At 45.5% G+C, this 26,598-nt stretch overlaps 3 protein-coding genes and 1 pseudogene across 3 annotated transcripts; 2 read left to right on the plus strand and 2 right to left on the minus strand.

Annotated features, from left to right (window-relative positions):
- Positions 1-1,350: 1,350 nt before the first annotated feature.
- On the minus strand, positions 1,351-6,140 carry LOC109751056 (uncharacterized; annotated as a pseudogene).
- An 883-nt stretch (positions 6,141-7,023) lies between these two features.
- LOC109751054 (2-oxoglutarate-dependent dioxygenase 11) lies at positions 7,024-9,000 on the plus strand. Its single transcript, XM_020309966.4, is given in 5 exon segments — positions 7,024-7,417; positions 7,484-7,749; positions 8,111-8,438; positions 8,554-8,733; positions 8,735-9,000. Coding segments are annotated over 5 exon segments (1,041 nt in total). The 5' UTR covers positions 7,024-7,213; the 3' UTR covers positions 8,798-9,000.
- An 11,633-nt stretch (positions 9,001-20,633) lies between these two features.
- LOC109751059 (cell number regulator 1) lies at positions 20,634-21,723 on the minus strand. Its single transcript, XM_020309969.4, has 3 exons — positions 21,474-21,723; positions 21,266-21,337; positions 20,634-21,150 (listed from the first exon to the last, which is right to left on the minus strand). The coding sequence occupies exons 1-3, from the start codon at positions 21,658-21,660 to the stop codon at positions 20,846-20,848; spliced, it is 564 nt and encodes a 187-aa protein (XP_020165558.1). The 5' UTR covers positions 21,661-21,723; the 3' UTR covers positions 20,634-20,845.
- A 1,888-nt stretch (positions 21,724-23,611) lies between these two features.
- On the plus strand, positions 23,612-24,217 carry LOC109751060 (probable calcium-binding protein CML17). Its single transcript, XM_020309970.4, has one exon. It carries the CDS (start codon positions 23,769-23,771, stop codon positions 24,057-24,059), a length of 291 nt encoding a protein of 96 aa, XP_020165559.1. The 5' UTR covers positions 23,612-23,768; the 3' UTR covers positions 24,060-24,217.
- The last annotated feature ends 2,381 nt before the right edge of the window (positions 24,218-26,598 follow it).

Consider the following 26,598-nt stretch of genomic DNA (forward strand, 5'->3'; position numbering starts at 1 on the left):
ATGGGGCTGCCGGCCTCAACGTCATCTCCATCGTGACCTTCGAGACACTTCAGGTGCCCTACGACCAGCTGATGCCGACTAGGCCCTTCTCCCGGGTGACGGGTGGGTCCACTGTACCCCTAGGGCGGGTGCGCCTCCCTGTCACTTTCGGCACCCGCAACAACTACCGCACCGAGCTCATCCACTTCACCGTAGCCCACGTTGGCCTGCCGTACAACGCCATCCTTGGCTACCCGGCGCTGGCCAAGTTCATGGCGACAACCCACCCCAGCTACAATGTCGTCAAGATGCCCGGTTGTAGCGGCATCATCACCATCACATGCGACAAGAAGGACGCATTTTGCTCCCTCAGGCGCGCGTATAGGACCCCAACGACTGCGAGTTCGGTCGCCGAAGGCGGGGCCACGTCCCCTGAGGCTGCGCCGACAAGGAAGAAGCAATTGTTCTCCCAAGACCGCGCCGAGATGAAGAAGGTGACGGTTGATGGTAGCGACTCAGGCCCTACCTTCACCATCGACGCCGGTCTACCCCCGGTACAGGAAGGAGCACTCGTCAACTTCTTCCGGGCGAACGCGGACGTGTTCGCATGGGCGGCGTCCGACTTGTCCGGGGTCCCGAGGGAGGTAATCGAGCACCACTTGGCGGTGTGCCCCAATGCGCGCCCCATCAAACAAAAAGCGCGGCGCCAAGCACCAGAGAAGCAAAAGTTCATCGTCGAGGAGGTACACAAGCTGCAAGAAGCTATCCAGAATGGCTAGCTAACCTGGTTGTCGTCCCCAAGCAAGGCGGAAAGAAGCTGTGAGTCTGTGACACTGTCAAGTGCCGCTGCGCATTGCCTTGTTTCAGTGAAGCAGCCCGTGGTCGGTACCAAGCATGTCTAGCAATGTTTACCTGAATGAACCAATATTCCTGTTCGTTTATCTGCAGCAGAAGCATACTCTACCTAGCAAAACACAGCGTCTCGCTCTAGAGAGGGGATGGGTCAAGAAAGAACTCTCACATGCCGTTGGTATAAGCACGGTCCTGTTTCCTAACTTGCAACTGGAAACTTTTAGACGCACGCGAAGCAGAGTCGGCGGCGCCGGTGTTGGCGTCAAGGCTTCTGTCCTTTGTTCTTTCCTGTATCCCCACACCAGTTAGCTTTTGTTTGTTTGAAAATCAGGCCGGCCCCACATTCATTACGATATGCTCCCTCCGTATCATAATATACAAGCGTTTTTTACACTGGTGACACTAGTGTAGTGTCAAAAATGCTCTTATATTATGGGACTGAGGGAGTAGAAGCCAAATCAAGCACCACAGGATCGCTGTTCAACCAGCACAAAACTAAAAGCAAAACAGAACGCGCTCTAGACTCCAGTCCCGTGAACACACCGGGGCAAGACAACCAACAAAAACAGCTTACACATCCAACACAACAGTGCTCGCACTAGCAGGAAACCTGCTGCATGGAGCTCGCTATCGAAACTCCAGCTATAGAGCAAAAACCTGCTACCACCAGAGACTACAGAAAAGTTCAGCATATATGGTAAAAAGAGACTACATCAAGAATGAGCATATATGGTAAAAATAATCCCAACAGGAGATCTCACCACATGAATGTCAAAAGTAACTTTGTTTCTTATACAGTCCAAACACCCCAGCATGTAGCAGCAATCCCCGACATATAAAACTTATGCCCACCAGGAAGAAAAGCATAAAACCAGGTCCGCCTTTGCCAAATGTTATTACGGCTACATTCTGCCCCAACGACCTTACCAAAAGTTCCCCACACAGCTCTAGCCATATGACATTCAAAAAATACATGTCTTGCATTCTACTGCTCGGAGTAGAAAGAACATCCGGAATTCCCCAAGCACTTCAAATTGTCTCTAGTAAGAATAGCATCTCTGAAAAGTTGCCACATAAAAATCTTGATTTTCAGATAAATGGGAGCTTTCCAGATCCACTTATTATCAGCACCAGCAATATCTTTTCCTAACCAATGATAAAGTAGAGACCAGACATACTATCAGGGGAAGGATTAAAACTAACACTCTACACTTCTGCAACAATCTCATTCCATTGAATGAGCAAATCATCTACCAGTCTCCTACCAAAAGGCTTTGTTGTTGTTGTTGTTAATTTTTCCAAATTCCAAAGATTAGAGGAGATAGGAAAAAGATTACTAGGAGCATGTCCAAAAAGGGTTTTATAATAAGAAGTAGCATGTTGCAGTAAAGCATCAGTCCCTTCTATAACCCCATCATCCCCATTTAATGAAGGATCAGATTTTTCCTTTTCCTCCCATTAGATACTCTATGAAAATAAGCTGTGCTGTTGTCCCCCTGAATATAGAAGGGACTGATGCAGTAAAGCATCAGTACTTTTCATAGAGACTGAGTGAATCAGAATTTTCCTGTTCCTCCCATTAGATACTCCCATGTTGCAATAAAGCATCAGTCCCTTTCACTAGTCATCTTAAACCGATGAAGCTCCTCATCAGCATATAAACCGTGGAGGTCAGCTTGGATTGCCACTTTTTTTAGGTACTGTTCAGTGGTCAAAGGAGTCAGCTCCTCTAAGCTCTTCAAAACCAAAAGGTCAGTTTGGAGATCATGTCTCTTCTCCTATTATGACCAAAAAGATTGGACCCCCACCCTTTACAATATTTCTTAAATCTCTTAAATTTGATATTCAAAACATCAATAACATCATCACTACTAACTGGCTTTTCCAAAATGCTCTTGACAGCAGGGAGAAACTGGTCATTCTTAAGCCAAGCAATAGCAAATCTGAATTCCCTATTGCCAGGGGAGGCTTAGCAGAAATACCTCAATCAAAAAATGTTGTCATCAGATAATTCCCTAACCAACTTCCTAACGGAAACTTGGGGAAATAAGTCCTCCCAAGAAGAGGACATCAAAACTCTGTCAAGTTTTCCCAAAGTTGGATTGTCATGATTATTGGTCCAAGTAAAAACCCCTCCACTCATGAAAATCTCTCAAAGGTCAAGAGTGTGGATAATAATAGAATTAAAAACATCAGTGCTGTGACCCATGGGAGTATTAGTATTCTTTTCCTCACAATGCCTAAGAACATTAAAATCTCCACCAACCACATAAAGAACTGTGATCTTATTGCAAAAGAAAGCAGGCTCAGAAAGAAATTCAGTCTTATGCTCTTCATGAGCAGAGCCATATACTACCAGCACAGACAATTCGATGTTCATTTTTAATGAAACAAGTTCATTTAAATAACATCTCTCTCTTTGACCACACCCAAAATGTTAAATGCATCATATTTAACCCCACAAAAGATGCCACCAGATTAACCATGAGAAGGTAACCAGTCCCAAGAGAATAAGCTACCAGGTCAATCTTTCTCAAAAAAGCAGGAGAAAAATTAGTTTTCATAGTCTCCTGAAAACCCAAAAATTAGAGTGGATGATAATACTACTAGAAAGGTATCATGTCATACCCTTCTTCCCAATACGGAATACCCCTACAATTCCAAAAGGCAACCTATCATTTATATCTATCAGGTAATTGTCATCAACGACCAGTCCTGCTAGGGGGCAGAGCATAACTGGAATTAGCTTATGTAAGATGTCTATTTTTCATTTTAGTAGCCATCCAGGTGTGAGTTCTGAGTATTTACAACATGTAATCGAGTGCCAGAAATTTCATAATACATTATCAAGGTCATTTGCAGCTTTACATAAGCGTTTGGTCAGCAACCACATCTATGAAGTATCCGTTGATCTAACTGTCCCTTGAACTTTTTCTCAGATTTTAGTTATCACTACTTACACCATGATACTACTAAGATCAATAGTAGGATTGCACCTCCATGTACTGAAAACAATACAAGGCTGGTTTCCAATCATAAGAAGATTTCTTATTCTGAACATTGGATAGATTAAACAATATATTATTGTCTCTACGCAACAACATGACCACAATGATGTCTCACTTCTGAAAAAATACAAGTTGAGTGACATCACAACATGTTTTTTTTTCATTTAGAAGTTTGCACCAACCCATACTCTTATCCATTTAGTTCATATATTTTTGTAACTTTTTTTTATTTTATATTGGTGTGAATGTCACTTGTTCAACGATTAAGACGTGCAACTTACTAGTCATGTTAAAGATTTGTCTTATATATATGAAATAGAAATGATTGCATCGATAAGTATAACTTCTAGTGATCCTTTGGAACAATGTCCTGCATCAGAATTCAGAGGTTTATAAAATAACTAATAGAATCACTAAACAATATTCTTGCTACAATTGTGCAGTGAACAAATTACCTCGAATTAAATAGAAAACTGAACGAAACAAGAGAGGATCAACCGAAAACCAATCGAGCAGGCGGGCTGGAGAAAGAAACCCCATCCATAATCTCCTTCCGCATAGTGTCCTTCTCCTCGTCGGTCCATGAGTGCTGCTCCGTTACCATCTCCCAGTCCCAGTGCCCCTTCTCCTGAGCATGCCCATTCTTGAACAAGGCTACACGGCGTAAGGCCGTCAATGCTCCAATGACAAACCTGACAAGGTAAATCTGCCTCTTTGTTCCCTCAAAACCAGACACCACAAACTGTTTCAAGTGATGCCGCCGAAGCTTGGTCGGCTGCCAGGATATTAAATCTCCGGGCTTCTCCTTGCAAGGAGCAATGTGGATGTGAAGGATCTCGAGGGATGGCGCCATCTCGACGAGGAGACGGGGCCACGAGACATCCCAGGAGGAAGGCACATCGGCGACAAGCAGCTTCCTCAGCTTGGGCAACAAGGACGATGAGCTAGATGCCGGCATGATCCATCGTCTAGGTCCCGTGAACCGGATGACCAGGTTGGTTATGTCCGAAGTGCATCCAAGAAACGAGCCAAGCTCACACTGATGCCCAATGTATTCACTCCGACGTCCTAGCGGTCTAAGAATGGTACCAATCCTAGCAGTGTGTTTGCATTGCCTGAGGCAGGGAAATGAAGCGGACTCAAAGTGTAGCATGGTGTCCATGGAGGCTAGGCTCTCGAGACTGGGAAGGGTCCTCATCCGCACATGTCGGAACCTGCACTTGTCAAGGACGAGCTCCCTGATCTGCGAGCTGGGGGCGTCCACCAACAGGTCCGTGTCCCAGGGGCAGCCGCAGGACCTGAGGTGTAGCACCTGCAGCTGCGGGCACAAGGTGAAGACGCCCTCGTAGGCTGCCGTTGGAGTCGATTTCTGAATGCCTTGCAGGACGAGCATAGTGAGCTCGCTGAACTCGTGCAGAGGCGGGAGCGTGCAGCCTCCAAGCTTGAGGCTTCGCAAGGACGAAGCGCGAGGCTCCCTGGCAGAGGCCGTAGCTGGGGAAGGTGTGGACGGATTGCTGGAAGTAGATGGGTCTGGCAACAGCTTCGAGGTCCCTGACCCCCCAATGGTCGATGCACTTGGCGATTAGCCTGTTCATGCAGCCGGTGTTGTGAGTGATGAAGAACTCGAGCCTCAGCCTGCTCAAGCTCCGGCTAGCTCCTCGAGCGCCATCCTCATCCAAGAAGCTCTCGACGGAGCTGGTCAATGCGCGCATGGCGCGGCGCTCATACCTCATAATGTTTGGCATAAAGGCGAACTTTTTAAACAGACGATGAGATCCATTCCTGTTCGTGTCGTGGTGAAGAAACACCAGGCCATGGTAGCGCGGTGGGAGCATGTTGCTGACCTTGAAATCGAGGGCCGGGAGCTCGCGCTGGAGGCGGCCCCAGCGCCTGGACAGCAGGCCGGTGCCGAGCGCCGTGCGGGTGTCGAGACGGCGCAGGACGAGGAGCAGGAGGTCGTCGGGGAGGGCGCTCATCCGGTCGTCGCCGCGGGCCGGCCGCGGCCGCCGGCGCAGGGATCGATCCGTCCTGATCCTGGCCATCAGCAAGCTGCCTCCACCGGCGCCTGCGCGACGAATCGAAAAGCGAGTAGATGTCGCTCCCTTGCGGCCGCGATTAAATAGAGCCATCGGCATCGACAGCGATATCTCTTCGGATCCGGAATCAATGGTGGCAACGGAGGAACTCTACCCGACTCCGAATGAGAGACGTGAACCGCCGGCGAGTAGGAGGTTGGGATATTGGGGGGAGGAGCGCCGCCGGCGAGTAGGATGGAGTTGCAATCGAAACTGCTCTACGTACGATTCTTTTTTATCAGACACTGGTACGACCAGACAGAAGATGCTATGGCCCACAAACTGATAATCTATAATTTGTCTCTAATCATACAGAGTGTTGGACGAAAATTTATCGTATAGCAAGGTTCAGTTGCAATAGGGGGAATGGTCGAATGGAAATTTTTTTTTTCGCATGCATTGGTTGCCCGAAAGGCCGGCATTGCATTCTGAATTTGCGACTCTTTCTCGCCACAATTTTTAACACTATCGGCTAAGAAGGCCGACAGCAACAACATTGAGCGTCCACAATGTGCCAGAAAAACGAGCAATTTGTCACGAGTTGGTCTGAAGAAACAAGCAACACTGCCCCTTTTGAAACAAATACTATACTCTAGCTGTTATACAATGCATATCAGTTGTTTTGTTATACAGTGTATGATCTACGAATGAAACAAACATACCCCTGTTTTGCCCAAGACCCTGAGGACTGCTTCCAGCTGAGCACATGCTCCTCACAACTCGTGTTGTTCTCGTCGAAGATAAGATAGATAATCTCAGTCTCAGGGATATAACTGGACTGAATACAAACGCTTTACTGTATACATTGTTTTTCAAGAGTTTTGTATACAAACGCTTTTCATTGAGCCTCCTGAAGGATGTGGATGGCGCAATGAAACTGAATGGGCAAGTCTTAGCTTAGTCGCAACCCGACTGGACTGGAACTCTGGAAGATGATATGAGTTGTGACTGACAAATCAAAGAAGAGTGGCATGGAGTGAGTGAGTGCGTCATGCATGATCTCACAAAATGTAGGAAGGCACCTTCCTTTTTTTACCTCAACTCCAGTAAGCAAGCAGGCAGCAGTAGTAACCGGACACGTAGTACTCCACCCAACAAGAGAGCACAGCTCCTATCTTCAACTTAAGTGAGCACTAGTAACCCAACACGTTGGTACCCAAGATTAGAATTATGTACTGCCGTCTCCCCTCCTCTCTCCTTCTTCTTCCTCTCCAAGTTTAGCTCCTCTTACATATAGACCTCCGTCCGTCAGCATACCACGGCAAGGTTGTTACAGTGACCAAGAACAGGGCTCCCTCAATGGTGCGGACGACGGTGCAGGATCTGGCGGCGGCCGTCGAGGAGCCGCCACGGCAGTACGTGGTGCACGAGCGAGACCGAGACCACCTGCTGGCCGCTGACGAGATGCCGGACCCCATCCCTCTCATCGACCTTGGCCGGCTCATGGCCGCCGACGAGGCCCACAAGCTCCGGGAGGCCCTACAGACCTGGGGCCTCTTCCTGGTCAGTACCTTAGTTTCTACTAGTACTAGCTAAAACTATTCGACTTCTGCTGAGATTTTCATCCAGGTCACCAACCATGGAATCGAGGAGTCTCTTATGGATGCCATGATGAGCGCGTCGAGGGACTTCTTCCGGCAGCCGCCTGAAGAAAAGAACAAATGCAGCAACTTGATAGATGACGGCGAGCACTTGGAGATGGAAGGCTATGGAAATGACAAAGTGGTAACCCCCCAGGATCAGGGCCTCAGCTGGAACGACCGGTTGCATTTGAGGGTGGAGCCACAAGATGAGAGGAATTTTGCCAAGTGGCCCACTCACCCGGAATCTTTCAGGTTAATCACCTACTCCCTTACCTTCATTCAGTGTTGTTTCACATTTCTAATACTCCTAAGTTCCAACATGAAAGGGGTACTTTTGTGAGCTTCCCTTGATGATGTGGTATTTTTGTTGCTTGCGATGTACTCCCTCCGTCCCAAAATGTAAGATCATTTTTGACACTATCATTTTGGGACAGAGGGAGTAGTGGTTTTGTGAACTTTATTGATTAATTGCTTTCTCTAAAAGATATTTAGATCTTTTTGAAGGATAAAAAAAGAATATTCAGAGTGAATCCATAGAAACTGAATAAAGAAATCAAAATCAAAATCTTTGATTGACTATAAACTATTAATTCTAGAGTCTTTCTGTGTACAGGGATGTGCTACTTGAGTACGCATCAAGAACCAAGAGAATAAGAGACCTTATCTTGCGATCAATAGCCAAGATCCTGGACCTTGATGAGGATTACTTCGTCAACAAAATATCAAACACGGCTCGTGGGTTTGCTAGGTTCAACTACTACCCTCCATGTTCGAGACCTGAACTAGTTTTGGGCATGAGGCCTCACTCTGATGTTGGTCTCCTTACAATCCTTTTTGTTGACCATGATGTCGGTGGCTTGCAAGTTCAGAGAGATGGGAAATGGTACAATGTCCCAGTCAAGCCTTATACATTGGTGATTAACTTAGCTGATTGCATGGAGGTATGAAGCCAAGCACTTGCTGTCTTGAATAATCCACAATCATAAGTGCACATATATCCTATTTTCTGAATCCTAATGCTTCGCTCACTTGTATACAAATATTTGACGCAATCAGATAATGTGCAACGGAATCTTCATGAGTCCAGTTCATAGGGTGGTGACGAATGCCAAGAAGGAGAGACTTTCACTGGGTGTGTTTTATGTTGTGGATGGTGAAACGGTGCTGGAGCCAGCGCCTGGTTTGCTGGATGACAAGCGACCACCAAGATATGAGAAATTCAAGGCCAAGGATTTCGGTTTTTCGTTCGACTGAACATTTTCGTGAAGGGAAGAGATTCATCGAGACCCTGAAAATATAAGTTCAACGTATTAACTAGTTTATTTATGGGGGCTTGTAGTAGTGATTACCTATATATGGAGAATAATTAAAGAGATGGTTTCTCTTCCGTGAGTGGGTTTTCTACCTATAATATAATAATGCCCTTTCTTAGTAGTGATCAGTTGAAGATTGAGTGATATACATTATATATTTTCCAAACAAATAGATATACAACAGTTGTTATAACAATATTCTATATCTAAATTCCCAGTCAAAAAATATATTCTATATCTAAATAGCTAGCCCCCACTAACTATTTATCTCAACATGCAAGCATACCACATCATCACACAACATGCATGAGAAAAGATCCACCATCGCTACCATTTGTCTCTCAACATGCAAGCATGTCATTTTATTATGAAACATGCATGAAAAAAGACTCATCTCAACATGCAAACATACATGAGAATTTTCATTCTATTAAGTTACTTATATTTAATAAATATTTTACAACTACTCCCTCCGTTCTTAAAAGAGTGTACTTTCAACTTTGTTGGAAAGTCAAACTTTTTTATGTTTGACCGAATTTATACAATAATATATCAATAATTATGCCATCAAATTAGTAGCACTAGATTCATGATAAAATATATTTTTGTCATATACCTATTTGGTTTCACAAGCATTGATATATTTTTGCACAAACTCGCTAGGCCTCACTAACTATTTCTCTCAACATGCAAGCATGCCACATCATCACACAACATGCATGGGAAAAGGCCCACCTTCACTACCATTTGTCTCTCAACATGCAAGCATCTCACTTTATCATGAAACATGCATGAAAAAAGACTCATCTCAACATGCAAACATACATGAGAATTTTCGTTCTATTAAGTTACTTATATTTAATAAATATTTTACAACTACTCCCTCCGTCTTTAAAAGAGTGTACTTCCAACTTTGTTGAAAAGTCAAAAAAAAATTTATGTTTGACCAAATTTATACAATAATATATCAACAATTATGCCATCAAATTAGTACCACTAGATTCATTATAAAATATATTTTCTTCATATACCTATTTGGTTTCACAAGCATTGATATATTTTTGCACAAACTCAGTCAAACTTTGAGATAGTTTGACCCTCCAACAAAGTTGGAAGTACACTTTTTCAAGGACGGAGGGAGTATATAGTAATCAAACATAATAAATTATAGTATGTATTTTCAGTTTTAGCTTTTTATATTATTACTTCAAATATTCATGTTTCATAATCACATAGAAATATGTTACAAAATATTCCGCAACAACGTGCGTGGTATCATCAAGTATGATGTACCATGTACCCCTCCGCTATACAACGACTGCTATACATGGGAGCATCTTCACCTCCTGTCCACCGAAAGATGACCATGTTTTGCCCAAGGCTCTGAAGACTGCTCCAGGGATGTAACCTTGCTAGTTTTTTTTCGAGAAGGCTCTGAAGAATTGCCCTATCTTAGTTCGTAGGTTTCCCTTCCCTTTCGTTCTTCATATTTCTGCCGCCGCCTCGCTGCCCGGGGGCTGTCGCCTGAGTCGCACAAGGGTGTCTGCTCCTTCTCCAGCCCTGCGGTCGCCGTCGCCTGAGTCGCACAAGGGTGGCTGCTCCTTCTCCCCCCCCCCCCCCCCCCCGTCGTGGACGCTCATACTGACTCACTAACTATTTCTCTCAACATGCAAGCATGCCACATCATCACACAACATGCGTGAGAAAAGGCCCATCTTCACTACCATTTGTCTCTCAACATGCAAGCATGTCACTTTATCATGAAACATGCATGAAAAAAGACTCATCTCAACATGCAAACATACATGAGAATTTTCATTCTATTAAATTACTTATATTTAATAAATATTTTACAACTATATAGTAATCAAACATAATAAATTATAGTATGTATTTTCAGTTTTAGCCTTTTATATTATTACTTCAAATATTCATATTTCATAATCATATAAAAATATGTTACAAAATATCCCCGCAACAACGTGCGGGGTATCATCAAGTATGATGTACCATGTACCCCTCTGCTATACAACGACTGCTATACATGGGAGCATCTTCGCCTCCTGTCCATGTTTTGCCCAAGGCTCTAAAGACTGCTCCAGGGATGTAACCTTGCTAGTTTTTTTTCCGAGAAGGCTCTGAAGAATTGCCCTATCTTAGTTCGTAGGTTTCCCTTCTCTTTCGTTCTTCATATTTCTGCCGCCGCCTAGCTGCCCGGGGGCTGTCGCCTGAGTCGCACAAGGGCGTTCGCTCCTTCTCCCGCCCTGCGGTCGGCGTCGCCTGAGTCGCACAGGGGCAGCTGCTCCTCCCCCCTCCTGTGGACGCTCATACTGACGCTTATGGGTCCGGAGCAGCCGTAATGGCACTTGTGGGTTCGAACATCTCATACTGACATTTATGGGTCCGGAGGAGCTGTACTGACACTTATGGGTCCGAAGCAGTCGTACTGGCACACGTGGGTTCGAATGACTCATACTGACACTTGTGGGTGTGGACCAACCGTGCTGGCACTTGTGGGTCTGGATGTCTCATACTGACTCGTACTGACGCATGTGGGACTCATCTCGTACTAGCATTTGTGGGTCCGGACGACTTGTACTGACACTAGCTTGTGTGTGCTGACTAGCTGTACTGACGCGTTTGGGCTCATTTGGTGGAGGTGGAAATAAAGTGCTACGAGACTTGCCCTGCCGGTAGACCCGAACGATAGTGCTTGTACATGGAGTGTTTCATGCCATGCATGAAATGACACTAAATTTTGACATCAGTTGGGCATGCCAATGGTAGTCTCCTATGCAAGATTAGAACGAATTCGGACACCAAACACACGTTGCGTCACGTCCGTCCTGTGTTTTAAAGTATTTTCACTAGAAAAAGTCTAGAAAATGCAAAGAATGCCGGAAACGAAGAAAAATTGCCGTACTGATACTTGTGGGTGTGGAGGATACGTACTGGCACATCTGCGTCAGGACGACTCGTACTAACACTTGTGGGTGCGGAGCAGCCATACTCGCACATGTGGGTCGATCGTATCATATTGACACTTGTGGGTGCAGAGCAGCCGTACTAGCACATGTGGGTCTGGACGACTCGTACTGACACTTATGGGTGCGGAGCAACCGTACTGGCATATGTGGGTTCGGTCAACTCGTACTAACACTTGTGGGTGCGGACAGCCGTACTGGCACATGTGGGTCCGGACGACTCGTACTGACACTTGTGGGTGCGGAAGCAGCCGTACTGGCATGTGTGGGTCCGGTCGACTCATACTGCACTTGTGGGCGCGGAGTAGCCGTACTGACACATGTGGGTCCGAACAACTCGTACTGACTCTTGTGGATACGGAGCAGCCGTACTGGCACATGTGGGTCCGGACGACGCTAACACTTATGGGTGCGGATCAGCTGATTGACACGCGTGGGTCCGAACGACACGTACTGACACTTTGTGGTTCCGGAGCAGCCGTACCGGCACTTGTGGGTCCGGATGACTCGTACTAACTCGTACTTACGCATGTGGGTCCGGGCATCCCTTAAATGGGCCCAATTAATGCCACCATGGCAATTTGTAACCGAGGGAGCGCATTATATGAGAACATGATTCTTCATACACAATGTCTGGAGCGAACGCATTATTTCAGGACGTGATTGTTGGTACACAATAAAATGATATTTTAGCGTAACGAACATTATTTTGACGAACCAGGTGTACCCAATCTATTTTAGCGTACCGTAATGGCACTTGTGGGTTCGGAAGCAAGATTTTTGTGGATTCTAGAAACTTACGGCCAATCCCATCGGCAAGAAAGAAAACACGCGGTTATCTCATCGGCAAGAAATAAATTACGTGATTGGAAACTACACGCTTCGGTACCCAGCTACTCATTGACCTAAACATCACCACAACGACCCAGCCTTCCTCCTTGAATCGAGCATAATAACCAGCGAACATCACCAGCGCCATCACCATCGCCATGTCTTCCTATCATCCTGCTTCGTCCGCGAGGCTAGCACAGTCGTCCACGAAAAATTCCCAATCAGGTGCACCAAAGGCTGCAACTTCGTCGACAAAGAGGTATATACAAATCTCTTCATCGACAAAGAGGTATACAAATCTCTGTGGTAGCGTAACATCTATTCAACTCGTATAGATCATCTTGACGCATCATAGAAATCTCTGTGCTACTTCTTAGCTTAACATTAATTCAACTCGTATGTCAACTCATATAGATCAGCATGACGCGTCTTATGTAGATCTGTTCCGATTTCCTGCAGCTTACATTAGATCTACAACACAAAAGTTTAGTAGGTTACAACAAAATACATAGAGGTTACACTCCATGTACAAATTTTTGACACCAAAATAAAATTTCTTATTATTATTATTGAAGGGTAGGATGTTGGTAAGCTTTGAGGTAGTTATCTCCTTATTTAGTGCCAGGTTTGCCTTCTAAAACATCCAAGGTACAACTAGGGACTGTGTCATCTCTCTTCAATATGTTCACGATTGTTGACCTTTCGACATACACGCTTCCATGATACCGTACATCTTCTAGTCCGTCTAGACGTAGGAGCTCAATTGCCGCATCGAGTACATAAGAAGCAAGATATTAGGTCAATTAAAAACATGAACAATCAAAGATACCCTTTTGCGTAATTACCTACACCGTCATCCACCCACACTGCAAACGATGAAGAATCTGTTGTTGTGAGGCATTCAAGATACTTCTGTGTTAGCATTATGTCCTTAATCTTCACCAAGTTGGTGGTCTCAGGAGTATTGTTGAAATAACCAGATACTATATTCTGCGCTACTCTATCTATTTCTGCCTAAAAATTCAACAAGTCCTCCTTGAGCCGTTTCACCTCGTTATTGTCATTAGTCTGTTGAGATAGAGCCCTTTTCCTTCTGAACGCGGGGTGTAAAACTCATACTCCTCGCTCTGTAGAGTGAAGACTTCTTCCAGCCGTCATGTCTCACACGTCTCCCTATAAAGTCTGGCGTCCATGGATGTATGCTTCACCTTCTGCAATATTGGACACAAGTTAGGAATATGGTTGGAAAGAAAACTTCTGTTAGCAATATGGTTCAGACATGTGATGCTGACCTTAGATTCTGCCAGTAAGTTCGCTTCCCAATTGATTCCACAACGTTGTCTCTGTAAGTTTTTCCCTTATGGGGTCCATAGATGTTTTCTTTACCTTCTGTGAAGATGGATGCAAGTTAGCATTACGGTTGAAATAAAAAGCAGGTCAAGAACTTACTGGCAGAATCTGACGTCAGCATCACATGTCCGAACCATATTGCTAACAAACATTTTTTTCCAACCATATTCGTCCAATATTGCAAAAGGTGAAGCATACATCCATGGACGCCATGGACTGCGTGTGAGACATGACGGCCGGAAGTCTTCACTCTTACAGAGCGAGGAGTATGAATTTTACACCTCCCGCGTTCAGAAGGAAAGGGGCTCTATCTCAACGGACTAATGATAGTAACGAGGTTCTGTACCCACGTGGAAAAGCAGCGCCGCAACGCCCAACAGCTGAAACAGCTCAAGGAGAACTTGTTGAATTTTCAGGCAGAAATAGATAGAGTAACACAGAATACAGTAGCTGATTACATCAACAGTACTCATGAGACCACCAACTTGGTGAAGAGACATAATGCTAGCGCAGAAGTATCTTCAATGCCTCACAATACCAGATCCTTCATCATTTGCAGCATGGGTGGATGAGATGTAAGTAATTACGCAAAATGGTATCTTTGATTATTCATGTTTGCAATTAACATGATATCTTGTTTCTTAGGTACTCGATGCGGCAATTGAGCTCCTACGCCTAGACGGACTAGAAGATGTACGAGATCATGGAAGCGTGTATGTCAAAGGTCGACAATCATTAGCTATACCTTGGATGTTTTAAAGGCAAATCAGACACTAAATGGGGAGATAACTAGCTCAAGCATGACATGGTAACTACACCCTACCCTTCAGTGATAATAATAAGAAATTTTATTTTAGGCACTTCAAATCACTTACAAAATTTTCATGCAGATTTTCCTACATCAAAGCTGTTGTCAACAGCTACAAGAGGGAGATTCAAATTCTGGACTCACTCCAATCGCACAACAACTGCAAAGAAGTAATTGCTGCGGTGAGCCTCTAACGGCATTTTATACAACTTATAGTTTATAAGGATATTGTATTAAATTTAGTGCTCATGTTACTTGCAGCTTCTTGGGATGGAAACACATCTAGATATAGCGGTGATGGAAAATGGCATGCAAGGAAGTAGATGGCCGTACATTGCCGTGAGTTCGTGGCCTATCATTGGTTATAAAGTGCCACGACAAACAGATGGTTGTTCCTGAGCTCTATGGATGTTGAAGAACATCCAACATTGGACTGGAGTAAGACTGACAGCGATACCCGACCAGGTACCTACATCTTCCCCATCTAACTTGAACATATATACTTTCACATATACAACTACAAAACGGTCCTAACGTCTACCTCGTACTACGCAGCACGGCATTTGACAGTTCAGAAAATGGATTGTTGCTGCCCTGATAAATTGACCCCACAACAAGTTGAAAGTGCGGAAGGCCAAACCAGCAGACGATTTAGTAGACCTTGACCTCGGAGGAGACTACGGAGACAACAACGTAGGAGACGGTTCAGGAGACGATAGTTCCGCACTGTAGTGGTGTGCTTTGGTGCTAGACTTGGTGTGGAGTTAATAGGGTTGGGCGTGGTGTGGTTTTAGTCCCGTAGAAGCTTTCCACACTGTTTTCAATTCTGTTAAAGCATCCCCAAGTTGTATCAAACATTTTTTTGGTTGTGCTATTTTATCTGTACGGAAAATTGTCATACATCTTTACTACTTTTATCCGCATTGCATACTACATTTATTTTTAATTATGCAGTCCATTGCTCTCTACAGAGACAAGTCTGTGAAGGACAAAATCTTGTAGTCCTTGCTTGATTTCATTGTTTACTAATGATGCAGGGGTTGCTTTGCACTTTTCTTCTTTCATGGATGCTACCTCTGCTTTCGAAAGAAGTGTATTTTCTGTACCTATTTTCCTTTGGTTTAATAGGATGTACTTCGAAAATAAAATTTCTAAGTTGCTTTCCACTTTGGGTCGCAATTTTTTGTTCTGCAACTTAGGTCCATGGAAGTAATACATTCTTTTTTAACATGGGGTTTCAATTCTGGGTATTATATGTCAATGAATGATAGATTAATGTTGTCATGTTTGATTCTGCTACACAGTGCCCTTGTAACATTGGCACTTTATTTGAACTTTCAGTCTGAATATGTACCTGTCACCTCATCTCATAGCACTTTTTCATGGAGCAGGATAAAATGGAGCAGGGGGTAAGCGAGTTAAAATACAATCTTGTCCTCCCATGTCTAGCCCAAGTGCATTCCAATTTAAACCACTGACCACTCAAGTTTCAAAACAGGATATGTTTAATCATGATACAAGGCTCTGAATTGAGGAATCATTCAACATGTGTATTTATTACCTGAATGTTTAACCGCAGGTGCAAATTAGTGTAAGTTTTTTGTATATTACACAAGAACTGCATGATTTTGCACTGTCTGCGCCTACAGAACCAATTCATTACGGTGTAAAAGAAGCATTCAGATATATATATGTATAGTAATGCTAAACTAAGTGTGAGTGTAGAACAGTAAAAATATAGTATTTTTTTTATAAAATGTAGTAAATTACAAATTTGGGTAGTAAAGAAAATATTTTCATAATTACTACGTTTTGTACATGGTTTTACTAGATTTTGTATATGGCGTTACTAGGGGTGTAGAATAAGCTATATATATAGATACACACACACACACAAAAAAAAAAACAGGAAAACTGCTCATATATTTGTATGCATCTCTATGCAAGAGATCTGTATGCATCTCTGCCATACATAGTATGCATGTTCAAATCAAAGATAAATCCTCTAATTGGCATCCGCAAAATAAAAACTCTAATTTGACATGGCATAACTACAAATTACTAGTAAGTTACACGTGCCTTACACGCAAGAGTGAAGTGTGACCCAATATCGACACACAACATTATAATAGACAAATATATACATTTGGAATCATGCACAAATGAAATTTAAGTTGAGGTTTAAGTCTCATCACCCATCCCATTCGAAATCAAATTATAACTACATAATATTTGATGGATGTGGTAAATACTACACAAAAATCTTGTGAAACACATAAGAACAGTTGAGTATTACATTTGGAAAGAAAATTGGACTTTGGAAAGATGTTGCGTTAGCTTTGAACAAAAAAATTAAAGTAAAATAAATGTCAAGTCTTTTGGAAGAAAAAACTTGGGAGAACTGAAGTATGGAAGAGTCTAGAACAAATGAGAAGTGTATGTGTTATGTGCATATTGTACAACATAAAAAATAGAATAATGAATGTCCATTCTTTTAACAGAGGAAAACATGAAGAATTGAAGTCTGGAAGAATCTAGAACAAAAAAGAAATGTCTTTGTTTTCAGGTTTGTGCATAAGCACAAGTGTGGAATATTCTAGATTAGTACATGTGACAGAATCCAATATAGTGAAGAGAATATCCAACGGTCAAGACTATTTGGATTTGCCACCTCCCAACCGTTGGATCGGCTTCATCCAACGGCCGATATTCAAAGTTATCCATACACTATATAATTATTAACTACTCCCTCCGTTCCTAAATATTTGTCTTTTTAGAGATTTCAAATAAACTATTACATACGGATGTATATAGACATATTTTAAAGTGTAGATTCATTCATTTTGCTTCGTATATAACTTGTTGAAATCTCTAAAAAAACAAATATTTAGGAACAGAGGGAGTACAAATTATTCACCATCACACCATGCAGCACAGGAAAATTAAACCCTGTACGCACACTGTAAACCTTGCAGCATTTAATAAAAAGTACTTTGCGATGAGGGAGGCGGAGACGATGTCGACGACGTTCGACTGGGTTCAGGCTTCTTGACGTCGGCGGTGTGGGGGCCGCCGGGTCGGGCCGGAGCTGGAGGACAGCGAGGGAATGGGTGCCAGGGCCGTGACTGAACCCGTGGCTGTCGAGTAATGGGCGACACTTCGTCAGTTATCGGGCGGCTACGGCTGAAGCGAGTATAAAGCGGATGGACGGCCAGGATCAACAGCTATCAATCAGGTCGTGGGGCTGCTGGCGAACCAAACGTCGAAACGTGTCGGGTGCTCCGAGCGTGCGTTTGGCCGGCGGTGAGAGTGAGACGACCGGCGACTCCGGGGTCGTCGTGGGTTTAACTGCGAGCACGGGTGGCGCACTGCCTTCCTCGGCCCGTACACGATTATTGATGATGGACGCGGTGGTGTCAGCTCAGCTGGCCCAGTTTTGCTACTGTCCGGCCATGTCGTGCCCGCATCGTGTCATGGGATCCCATGGCCCGGCCAGTCGGCCACATGGCTTTTCGCTTCACTCATTGTGCTCGTGTTGTGTTTCTAAAAAGGAAAAATATGCTCGGGTTGTGGGGTTGAGACAAACAGGAGATCGGGCGATGTAAACCAGTCGGCCACATGGCTTTTCGCTTCACTCATTGCTTCTGTTGTGGGGTTCAGAGCGTTCAACGGCCAGGCAAACGCGAGCTCGATCCAAAGCGGATTTTTGGAACACGGGTGCATTGGATCACTTTATTTTGAATAGTTCAAAAAACACATTTTTGAAGTTTTAAAAAAAATTCAAAAGCAATTCTACATGTTCATATGGATACAAGTTACATGATTAAAATTTGATGGTGAAATGAGTAACACGTGAGCTACAAAAAAATGATTTTTCCCCGAATACGCAAAGAATTGCGTACCATTTCAAAAAAAAACAAAATACCATGCACTATTTCAAATATAGTGCTCACTGGAGCAGTGCACCAAAGTGGTTTTTTGAGCTCGTGCAATGCAAATGAGACTATGGCACTGAATTTGCTCGAAGGTGAAGCCCCCACGGCATGTGAGGCATGCTGTCCAGCGGTGAACGCTCGAGGCTCTATCGGAGCAATGAGACCCCCGAACGACTACCATTATTAGATGATGAAAATAAAAATATACTTTCACAAAAAATCAAAATAAAAAGGGAGGGGGGGGGGGGGACTATTTGCTCACGAGCTCAAATGGCCCTCGATGAACCGTAAAATCTAAACAAATAGTTCAAACATCGATAAATGTTTTGAGTACTTGCAAAATTTCATCGTGGCATGACATTCGTGGAAGTCATGGCAAAAGAAAAACGATATTTCAAAAATGATATTTTCGAAAGCATTTTGGAGTGACGATTTTATTTTTTTACCAGGACTTCCAGGGATGTCTTTCCATGATGAAACTTTGCAAGCACTCAAGTTTGCCACACAAAAACTCAGAATATTTATATATTTTTCAGGAAAAATGATCCAAATTTTACTGTTCATCAGAGAGCGTTTGAGTTTGCTACCAGAAGAAGACTTTGCAATAAAAAGGAGTCCTAGAGAAAAAAAACATTTCCCGGGAAGACGATCCTTCTTCGCAGGCTGCTTCGTGGGCCCTGTGAAACTGTTTTGACATGGCGTGCCTCGTGGACTCGTCCTTTTTGTTCACTAGTACTCCCTCCGTCCGCAAATAAGTGTACTTCTACCTTTTGTCTTAAGTCAAAGTTTTAAATTTTTGACCAACTATATACAAAAGAGAAATAGCATATATGACATTAAATTGGTATATTATGAAAGTACATTTGAAAATGGATCTAGTAAAATTAATTTAGTGTCATAAATGCTAGTATTTTTTTCTATAAAGTTGGTCAAAGTTTTAAAACTTTGACCTAAGACAAAAACTAGAAGTATACTTATTCGCGGACGGAGGGAGTACATGTTTTGTTAGGATTATTACATCATCATATCGGAGCTGAGATCAGCCTGACAGCAAATGTAACAATGCGGCCAGCATGGCGGAGAAATCCTCCGCTGTCAGCGCGACAGCGTGCTTTCATCACTAGTAACAATTGAACTACTAAGAATAAATTAACCTTTAACCATGCACACCGCCTGCTTCGTCCTTAATTTCGCCTTTCGATTTTAGAATGTGCGCATGTCTTGGTGCAGGGGTTAGTGTTAAGACTTGGAATGGGTTTTGCGCTGGTAGAGTTCAGCAGTAGGCTTCAGCCATTTCGGGCACAAGCAATTGACCACTAGAGCACCTCTAATACACCGGGGTTAAGCTCAACTAGCCTTCTGCGCGGTGGTGGCGCACATTTGCGTGCCTCTCTATTGTGCTCGGTGTTTCGCTAAAAGAAAAACTTTAGCATTGACACTGCATTTCTCTACTCCTATAAAAGACTCAGTTGATGATGATGGTGCGTCTGTCATTCGTCATTTTGCAGAAACCCCTTAGTATCTTGAAACCAATCAACCACATCCCTCCCCCACCTCATCCAAACAGCCACAAGAAATATATTTTGAGTGAAACCTAATACGAGTATATTTTTAGTGATATATACGCCACCTCATCCAAACAGCCACAAGGAATATATTTTGAGTGAAACCTAATACGAGTATATTTTTAGTGATATATACGCCAAACTAGAGTGTTTTTCTTTCAAGTTTGTGAACATGTATTATTCTATTTTGGATCCATTGCAACACATGGGCACATTGCTAGTGTAGTCAATAAGACCTTTGCACAAGAGGTCGTCTCGACAGGCAAGAGGAAAGGAAATGCGGTTTAAAAAAATCACCTTAGGTTGTTTATCTACTTCTAGAGCAATCATCAAATACATCACCGCTTGCATAAGTCGTGAACACGCCACAAATTTTTACATAGAATCAACAGAATTCGGTACATCAAGCAAACTAGTAGACAATACACACGCCGCTAGAAAAACAGTCAATCGAAGTATCGAACGATCTCCAAGCCAGAACAACACAAGGAGAAATGGCACAGGGGATGGGAGGGGAGCATGACGCGTGAAAATCACCGGAGATTTCGCGGGCGTCACCTATTTACCTCATCATGCCGACGGGCGTGGCCGGCGCCCCCATGACCTGCCCGCCGGTGACGCCCCGGTTCCGGCGCTCCATGTTGGCGTCCCAGCCGATCCCCATGTCGAAGCCGCGGTTCTTGAGCTCCCGGTACTCCTGGCAGAGCGCGCAGAGCTCGCAGCACCAATGCACGAGGAAGTCCGGGCACTCCCCCTCGTCCAGGTCGTAGTGCGCCCGCATCTTGGTGCGGTAGACGCACGAGTAGAGGCACCCCATCCCCGTCGTCGCGCAGATGGCCGCGTAGGCCGCCCCGCTCCCGGCGCACGCTGCACCAGCAAGCCAATCTCTCATACGTCAAACATAGCCGGTGGATCTACCGAGCTAGAAGAAGAAGAAGAAGAAGCTGAATAAATGGGGGGAGGAGAGGAAGAAAGAACTCACAGCAGGTTCCTCTGTCCACGATGTCAGCGATCTGCCCGAACGTGATGCAGGGGCACAGGCAGGTGATGAGACCTTCACGAAAGACACGGATAAACTCAACTGAGCGGCCATGGGCGACCATTGCTACTAAGAACTATCTAGCACTCTAGCTCTCGGCTCTGAAGTCTGAAACTCTGAACTGAGCAAGAGGGGAACAGAGGCCACTTACAGTTTCCGGGGTCGTCCATGCAGTGGAAGAGGCCGGTGGACCAGCGCGCCAGCCCGGCGGCGGGGCGGGCGTGGTGGCTCTGGTTCATGGCGTGGTTGTACGTGGGCTGCTGCTGCGGCGGCGGCGCCGTGGGCGGAGGTCCGTTGCTGAACCTGTCGTACGCGTCGGAGGGGGTGGTGGGATACATTGCTTGGGAGCAAGGACGAGCTATGTTTATGCCTGTGCTAAAGCCAAAGAAAGGACCGGGTTCCTCTTTAAAAGGAATCACTAGCGAGTCTCCCGCAAGTCTTTTCTTTATTATTTTTTCTCCATTACATCTTTCTTTTACCTCAATTTATCCAATATATCTTTGTAACAACCAGTTGGTATCTCTTATATTCAAAAAAGTAACAATCAGTTGGTACCCGACCAGTCTTCCAGTGTCACGTAGCAAAATAGTGCACCACTGTGAGTAAATATCTTGGATGCTTCGTACATTTGGAGGAAGCAAAAGATGCCACTGTTGTGTGCACTGTGCAGCTCTGTCCATGCTCTTGTGTCTTTTTTTTTCCTTTGAGTCGCCATGCCCTTGTGTCTTGGACATAAGTAATACTCGTGCTTTCTTCTTAGTGGGAAGAACACATTCAGATAGTACAGTGTAAAGATCATACTACTGAAGTCTTGGTCTTGCTAGCCAACTCGCAGATAAAGTAAAAGGAGAAAAGTGAGTCTTGGTCTTGCCTTCAATATACTTTTGCAGTTTCCTATCCATACTGCCAACTTGTCCACGAACCATGCAACAAAAGTTGCTGTTCAAGGGGGCTAACCGCCGTTAAACATAATAAAAGTGGTTAGGTTTCAAAACTATTCAGGTCTAGCCAGACGAGGTGACAGCAAAGTTTTGGAATATGCAAGGTGGATATAGTAGTTTTTGCCATTGGTTTTGCGCTACTTGTCTCGAAGACAGCTCCCTTGATCCGCCACATGCGAAACCTAGGGAGCTTAAATAATCATCAATATTGTAGTACGTACTTTCTCTAATCTTGTTTAGTCTAACAACCGCTAGTGCGATGTCAAAAGGAAAAACAACATCTAGCTGTATTTCATTCTATTTTATATATCCAACAGCAGCGGAAAATGGATTAGTTGTCCAAAACAATATTACAACAGAAATGCTAAAAATCTGACGTTGGGTTTTTAGACACGACAAAACAAACGTTTTTCATGGCAATTTATATAGGCATGAGAATGGCAAATTTAGTTTCGCAAGCACCGTAATTTTCTGTAAAAAAAAATGAACCGAGGCAAATGTATCATGCACGCCAACTAAACTTGACATCCTCGGTGAACACAACCTATCACGAAAAAACGCTCGATTTGTCAAGCCTAAAAATCTGACGTTCGCTGAATATTCACGTCCTTACAACGGGATTTTCTTTTGCAAGTAGTGCACGTTGTCTTGCAGCGCGATGGGCTTCCATGCCGTTGGATTGCCAGCGGCCACCCGCTGGTTTCGCAATGGCTAGACAGCCGACGTCACAGTCTTACGTGGTTCGGACGTCGCACACTGGTACACATGGCGGTATCAACTTCCGATCGGCTGAAACTATTGACTGACGCTTACGCTTTACCTAATGGCTAAGCATTGACCGTATTTGTTGCTTCTCGGAAGGAAGCTTAGAGCAATATTAAAAAAAATTGAACAATATTAATTTTTGAAGAAGTCCCATCTTATCTTCTAGACAAGATACAGAGAATGCTGATCAGGTTGGTCACGACTGACAATATGATATAACCCAGCACCTGGCTGGTGTGTCATCGCCGCATGAGTTCAACACGATCGCTCGGTGGACTAATCTCTTGTGATCTTTTTGCTTGGTGGACCAAGCAATCGGGCACGAGCAACGCTACAACGCTACTACAGTATAGAATAATCACTGCATGCGTCCGCAGCAAAAATGTACGTGCCGTTGAAGTCAAAGGCATCCGATTCCAAGTTCTTGGAGGAAGCATCGGGCATGCACGGATGAAGTCACCAGGCTGCCATGTTCTTCGAGCAAGCATCGAATCTGATGATAGACTGGCCGGCTTTCGAAAAAGCAGCCGATATCTTTACCGATTGGCCTCGCCTAACAACGCATCAAACGTGCGCCGAAACGTGAGGCAACCGGAGTGCCCGCGAAAGCATGTAGACGTAGTTACCGCCATGGATCTCGGGTATATATAGATGGGCATCAACCGCGGGGACGGAGGAGCAAACACGTACGCACCGTCTGCGTGCGAGAGCAAAAAAACAGAGTAGAAAGATCGAGGAGGATGGCGTTCATGCGGTACGACTACAGGGCGCTGCCGCAGGAGACGACGGTGGAGGAGTTCCGGGCGTGGCTGGCGCAGTTCGACGCGGACGGGGACGGGCGGATCAGCCGGGAGGAGCTGCGGGAGGCGCTGCGCAGCCTGGACCTGTGGTTCGCCTGGTGGAAGGCCAGGGAGGCGCTGCGGGACGCCGACGCCAACCGCAACGGCCTCGTCGACGGCGACGAGATGGCCAGGCTCTACGCCTTCGCGCGCACCAACCTCCACCTCAAGGCCGCCGACCTCGACGCCTAGCCTAGCACTAGCAGCAGCCTCCCAATAATCTCTCTCCGATCGGTCCATCAGGCATCAGATACGTACGTACTCCTACTAGCTGGCTTGGATGCGATTGCTCGTGGATCGTGGCTGGTTGATTGGTATTAGGTTGTAAATAATCAGTAAAGTGGATTTTGTATTGTGTGTGCTACTGGCTCTGGACCTGTTTCTTTTTGTTCTCTCCTGCTTCAGAAGTTTCAGGGTCTCTAAAAAATGAACAGCTGACCCGATGCACGTGCCGGCATCCATCTTCAGTGATCAGAACCATATGATTCCTCAACTTGGAAACGTGGTCTGTGTGTAAATAATGATGTTTGGAGACGTTGTCCGATCGTTGCTACGTTGTTGTCTGCTGGACTTCCTGACGCATATGCACCAACAGCTCCTAATCGCTGCACAGCGACGGACATCGTGCCGCTGCACACAACTTGATAACATGGTTTTTGTTTTCCTAAGGGAGCGACCTGATTATTTTTGACCAAGATCAACCGAACCAAGTATTTCAAATCGAATGAACTGAAAAAGGACAAGAACAACGAAAGAGTACCGATAAAACACGAAGTTATATCGAAGTCATTCGAGAGTGTCAACTCTAGCTCCGTTACTGAATACAGTTCCTGAAAAATGTAGAATACAAAACCTATGCACTATGCTCAAAGATTTCAAAGAGGGATATGAGTCTCATACACAATAAGTGAGAACCTAAAATCATGCGATCCATCATGGGCAGGACAGGACCCACCCGTAGTAAGGTCACATGTCTAGTGTCTACTATGTTATCACATGGTTGAGAAAAACTATCATGAGCATGAAAGAGTGTAGACGTGAGAACAACCGCTTTTTTCGCGAATACGCAAGCTGCGTATCTTTGCATTGATAGAAGAAGAGTTTACAGCAAGAGGTTACAACCACACGCAAGCCATGTACGCTAGAGGCATGATCGCGGGCGGTGGAGCAGACAGAACAAGGGGCTGCTAATCCCGGCAGCGCCGGCCTTGACCCAAAGGCGCGCCTCGTCTTTGATGGCTGTGGTGAGGTGGGAGAGGGATGGCCGATCATGGTCGAAGACACAACCATTGCGGTGTTTCCAAATCTCCCAAGCAGTGAGGATGATGATGGAAGCGAGGCCTTTGCGAGCGGGGGTGGACGCATGGTTTATAGAGGCTGCCCACCAAGTTTGGAAGGGGGTGTTGCCATCGGGAAGGCTAGTAGGAGCTCGTGCCCAAGCCAGGATCTCGTGCCAAATCTGCCTGGAGAAGGAGCAGCCCGCAAGGAGGTGCTGCATGGTCTCGGGCTCTTGGTCGCAAAGGGCACACATGTTGTTGTCAGAGAGGCCGTGTCAGAGAAGGCGGTCCATCGTCCAGCAGCGCTCTTGCATCGCGAGCCACATGAAGAACTTGATGCGAAGAGGTGCCCATGGCTTCCACGTGAGTTTCCAGTGATCGTCACCGCAGGACCCATAGCAGGAGCTGGCCGAGTAGAGGCCAGATGCCGTCCATCTCCAAGTAAGGGTGTCGGGGGTGGCCGAGAGCTCGACATGCCGGACCTGCCGCCAAAGGTCAACGTACTGTAGCAGGGCCGCTGGGCCTAGTGCTCCTCGGATGTCATGAACCCAGGACCTGAGGTGTATGGCCTCGCTAACGGTGCGAGATTTTCGTTGGCGTCGAGGCACAAGCGAGTGCACGAGGGGGGCAATCTCAGCCACCGATCTCCCATCGATCCAGTGGTCGCTCCAGAATTTGTAGCTGGTGCCGTTGCCAATGCGCCAGGTGGTGGACGCCCTGAAAATGGCGGTGACGTCGACTTCGTGCGGGATATGAAGGCGGTTCCAGGGTCTGGAGGGGTCTGTGCGTTGCAACCAAAGCCATCTCGTACGAAGAGCGATTCCGGTGCGGTGTAGATCGCGGATGCCTAGCCCACCGAGGGAGATGGGTCTGCAAACTTTCGGCCAGTTAACGAGGCACTTTCCGCCGGTCGCGTCCTTGGTGCCGGCCCAAAGGAAGCTCCGGATGATCCGATTGACCCGTTTGAGGATCGACTTGTTGAACGCGATGGCGATGAGGAAGTGTGTTGGGATCGCGCAAAGGACATGGCGGACCAAGGCAAGCCTGTCACCTTTCGAGAGAAGGGAAGCGCGCCAAGTGGAAAGCTTCTTCTCGAGCTTGTGGACGACTGGAAGAAGGCTCGAGGTTGGTGGCTTGCGGATGGAGAGCGGCAGCCCAAGGTATTGGATAGGGAAATGCTTGATCGGACATTGCATCTCAGCCCTGATCGTGTCAATGTGGTCATCACTGCATTGGATCGGTGTTGCGGAGCATTTATCGAAGTTGGTGCGGAGCCCCGAGGCCACCCCAAACATACGAAGGAGCTCGCGCACGGTGGCAATGTCGTGGCTGTCGGGGTGGCAGAAGATGACGACGTCGTCCGCATAGAGCGAAATGCTCGAGGCCACATGGCGCGTCGTGAGGCGCTGCAGGAGGCCAGTGTCGATCGCCCGGAGGAGGAGCGAGTTCAGGAC

Source organism: Aegilops tauschii, chromosome 6, assembly GCF_002575655.3.
Source record: "Aegilops tauschii subsp. strangulata cultivar AL8/78 chromosome 6, Aet v6.0, whole genome shotgun sequence".
Taxonomy (NCBI): domain Eukaryota; kingdom Viridiplantae; phylum Streptophyta; class Magnoliopsida; order Poales; family Poaceae; genus Aegilops; species Aegilops tauschii.